The sequence below is a fragment of the Hemiscyllium ocellatum genome, chromosome 16, assembly GCF_020745735.1.
Source record: "Hemiscyllium ocellatum isolate sHemOce1 chromosome 16, sHemOce1.pat.X.cur, whole genome shotgun sequence".
Classification (NCBI taxonomy): Eukaryota; Metazoa; Chordata; class Chondrichthyes; order Orectolobiformes; family Hemiscylliidae; genus Hemiscyllium; species Hemiscyllium ocellatum.
This window is the reverse complement of record NC_083416.1, coordinates 44,449,527-44,454,112: the sequence shown is the minus strand read 5'-3', so window position 1 is coordinate 44,454,112 and position 4,586 is coordinate 44,449,527. Positions and strand designations below refer to the sequence as shown.

The 4,586-nt window shown below is 38.0% G+C and overlaps 1 protein-coding gene across 1 annotated transcript; it reads right to left on the bottom strand.

Moving 5' to 3' along the window:
• Positions 1-392: 392 nt before the first annotated feature.
• Positions 393-1,936, bottom strand: LOC132823392 (transcriptional activator protein Pur-alpha-like). The gene has a single exon (XM_060837169.1). It carries the CDS (start codon positions 1,892-1,894, stop codon positions 1,094-1,096), a length of 801 nt encoding a protein of 266 aa, XP_060693152.1. The 5' UTR covers positions 1,895-1,936; the 3' UTR covers positions 393-1,093.
• Positions 1,937-4,586: the final 2,650 nt, after the last annotated feature.

The window sequence follows — 4,586 nt, the reverse complement described above, 5'->3', positions numbered from 1 at the left end:
ATGTTCTAAAATATGATATTAACCAAACAGGAAATGTAATCTGGAAGAGTTGGCCCCAATAAAATGCTGTCATTGACATGTCATTTGCTTAGATTTCCACTTAACATTAAATCAACCCCCTTCCCCCACAAAGTAAATAAATGCAATTTCCTCTCTTTACAGGTAACAGTAATTCAGGCAATAGCTTGCTACATGAATGCACTCACATTAAAAGTTCCCTATCAATTGTTAATTATGTACCATCTGATAGAATGCATATAATTTGACAACTAATCTAAATACATTAAATACCAGTAACTCACATTCACAGTTAAGAGCAAAATTATCATAACCTAACTTAAAATGTGCTACTTGCTTTGTTAATCATAGGTTAACATTTGTCTGTAAAAATCAAACAACTTTGCAGTTCATTTAAATGCCTTTTTTAATAATTTGCTTCATGTTCACAGAAGTTCCACTGACCAGTTTTATATGTTTAAGGTCCAGATGCAATGCATATTGTATAAAAGAGAGCACTTCTTAATAGTTTTACCTTGCATGAATAAACCTATGTACCTTTTAACTCTACAGACTTCTGCATTACATTTAACAAAGCTCAGACACACAGCATGCCTAGCCCTCATATATACACATCTCTAATCACAGGTATATAGGGTGTCAAATATACTATAACCTCCGTATAATGTTTGAAATTTGGTAACAAAATGAGAAAACTAAAAATATTATTTACGTGTTCTTCTAAAATATCTCTCATTTTGTGCTAAGTCAAATGTTAGCTCACATGAAAAGGACTTATTTCATTATAATTCAGCATATTATCTGACGATTGCAAACACTTTTAATAGCTTGAACGTGTACAAAAGTCTTGGTTAATTAGGGAAATAAACACTCAGTTTTTTTTTATCAAGTAGGAAACACAGTTCATAATGTTATTACTTAGCAGCTGCTTACGGTTTACACGGTTGATAAGTGGACGAACATCCAGCGATGGGTGACAAGTCGAACTGTCAGTTGTGGAGGTTTGGTGGGTGGTGCTCCCTCGTAGTTAAACAGTTACAGTTTTACAGGAAGTGTTTTTTTTATTACAGTTTTATCAGTCTTCCTCCCCATCATCTCCGGGAGCTTCTTCTTGCTGTTCAGATCTTTTCTCCCGCTGTCTCTCCTGTATTTTCTTCATCTCCTCTGCGTATTTACTGAAAGTATTTCCAAACTTGGCCCACACTTTGTACGGTATCGTGATAGAATTGCGGTATGATGGTTTCACCTCACTTACTCTCATAAAAACGCCATACTTGTTTGACCCAACGTCAAAGAAAAATCGTTTGTTGTCCACAGTGAGAGATGTCCCTTCGGGTAACTCAGTGGGTTCCTCTTCGATGCCATAATCGTCGATGAGTTTAGCGAGTGCATCACGGAATTCAATTAGCCCCTGAGCGGGGAGGGCGATAGTCTGACCCTGCGAGCCAAGGCCATGTCCCCGGTTCACGGTTTGGCGGATCCGTAGGAACCGGCCTCGCTGGTTCTCTTTTAAATCCATATAATACTTGCGGTTTTCCCGCACCAAGAATTCACTTTTCAGAGCTCGCCTCGGCTCGTCCGTCTGCATGTCCGGGTTACTGGGGCCGAGCTGTGCGTAATGCTCGATGAAATCGCCCAGGTAGTCGCGGAACTCCACAGCAACAGACATGGAGAGAGTTAGGCGACTTTTATTGCCTCCTGCTCCCACCTCCGCTATCTTCAGAAAACGGCCTTTGACATTCTGCTTCACGTCCAGGTAGAAGCGTTTGTTTTGAATGTCCACCCTCTTGGACGCCAGTTCCTGCGTCTCCTGCTGCAGCTGCTGCAAGCTCGAGCTCACCGCCCCCTGCTCGCTTCCACTGTCTCTATCCGCCATGATGGTAGCCTTCTTCCAAACTCCCAGCAGCCGGCGATCTCGCGAGACTGCAGCAAGGGAGGAGACATTTCGTTAGAGCCACTCTCATTGGCCGCGACCGCCAGAATCCCCCGCCACCCGCCAATCAGCAGTTCCTTTACAAGCTCCCGACCTCCCAGACTGCCTCCAACTGCTCAAGTATCGCAGCAAAGCAGCTGATGTCTGCCCTCGACAAAGTGAGACATTGAACGCCGATCAGAAAGGCTAAAGTGATGGGATAGCGCTTGCTTCCCCCTTTCCACCAACATAAACATTTTTCATCATCCTCATTTCGCAACCCTACCTAGTTGTCCGGTGCAAGTGAAAGTCTCCCAACATTAAAACAGAATATGATAATTTTGCAATGGGTATTTATTATCTGAAAATTAACGCGATTTTGATAATCATTCAGATTCAACAAATGCTAAGCATAAACATGAGAAACATAATGCGACTTATGTTGTTATGATGTATATAAATAACTATACTTCATAAGCAAAATGGCTGCATTCCTCAGCAAATGCATAAAGCTATTTCACATATAGTAAATAAATCAATGGCAGTTCATGTGTTGGGAGTGACACTTCAACTAATCACTGATGGTATTTTGTTTTGCACAAGAAATATTTTGCATATCTTAAGCCAAGCTACAATACCAGACATTGCTTTTATCAAAAACTGCAAAACAATCAAGAATCAAGTTGGTAGATTGCATTTTTTTCCCGTTTATCATAAATAAAGATTTAAATGGGGAACTACAGACAATCACCCGTGTTACTGCATTAGCTTCGCAAAGAACTGTAACCTTCCACATAATTGATTAATTGTATACTTGCTGTGATACTTTGTCAATATTTTATACGAAATTACATTATAGTGAACAATTGTTTGTATACTGCGTATTTGCTTTCACTGAACTGGGCGAAAATGTGCAATAATTGCATTTATCATGTAAGAAGCAACGTTTCGAGCAAATTGCATTTAGTACATTTATTTAGTTTGAAAATGAATATCTCGAGATGCATGCTAACGTTCGACATAATACTAATGGCACTACAAAAATATAACTGAATAAAAGACTCGAGGCACAAAAGTATAAATGTGATGTTATTGTCCGTTTCGTAATGTTTTCGTATTGTTTGTCAAGATGAAATGTAACGAAGGTGGTCAAGGATTTTCAAGATCTTCCAAATAATTCAATATAAATCTTTACATAGTCTATCAGATCATTCACAAAAAGTACCTGATCAATATCATTCTTAACTTTTCTAACACTCCCTCAAACATAACCGACTTACTAGAAACCACCGCCTCTCAATATATTCATGATTAACACAATACGTAACACCTTCTGCATTTCACGAAATGCTCCTGGAAATAATCCTAACACCTTGAAACTCAAAGAAAAATTGACAGATTATAAGCTTTCACAAGTAGGGCATCAATAACTAGAAATACTAATTTCGATAATGAATGTTTGTGATTAAAAATAACATGAACAGTGCTGTAAATGATGGTAAATTCATCAAAATTTATATATCCGCAGTTCACACAGAGCTCCAAATATTCATAGAACATTGCATTTCAATTTTATTTTCTAAGCCCAAAATGTAATTGCACAAATACATCTGATCTCTATTCTATAAAGTGGATTGAATTTTATATGTGATAAATTAAAGAGTCATAATAACGCTACATTTAGGGAGGAAAGGATACCTTGTATACTTCGTTTCCTCTTGTTGGATGCGCGAGGATTTTACTTCCTACAGTCAATTATGGCAAATCAAATCAAAACCCAGATGACAATCTATGTTGCATAGTTTCAGATTAAATTATTCAATATGCTAAAACATTATGCTTTTTTCATTTCAGAAAACCTATTTCTTAACTTTTAATTTACCCCTGGAGAAAACGCAGGTGGGTAAGGGTTTTGACATCAACGCACTTCAAGGATCACGCTGTGTGGGGCGGTATTGATGGGCCAGTTGGCTTTCTCCCTGATTGTCAGTTTCGTATGTTCGCATAATTTTGAAGTTTCAATTAATACGTTTACGCGATTTGAAATTGAATTAGTTAGGAAAGAAAGCAGGTTTGAAATCAAACCGATCGAGGTATTCGTAAGAATATACTTCTGCAAACGCAAAAGCTCCCGGTTGATAAGCAACAATGAACAAAGTTTTCTAAGGGGCATTCGGAAAGTCTGATTTCTACACTGCAACTACATTTCTCAATGTTACCTACACATAAGAAATCCTTGTTTCTAATTTACGTCAGATCCAAGAGGAATATACTTCTAAGGAAACTCGTGAAGAGATTCAGTGGCCATTGGAATGATTTATTTCTGGTAGCGGAAACGAAATTATTCAAACTCCAATATGAAAGCATGTCAAATGTTCCCATTCAAATCGATTATTTTGCAACGGTTTATTTTATTTCAGATATCATCTGCAGCATTTATAATTCATCCACCCAAAACCTGAGGCACGAATGATGGGAACTCCCGTTTCGTTTGTTATTTAGTCAACAATATCCCCGCTGATATGAAAGTTCATTCCCTTTCAAAACAATTTAGTTATCCAAAGTGCTAATATTAAAATGATTACATTTGGCACCTTTTCATCCTTAAATTATTCACGCGATTTCCGCAGACAGCAGTCAGAATTGTGCAATGAGC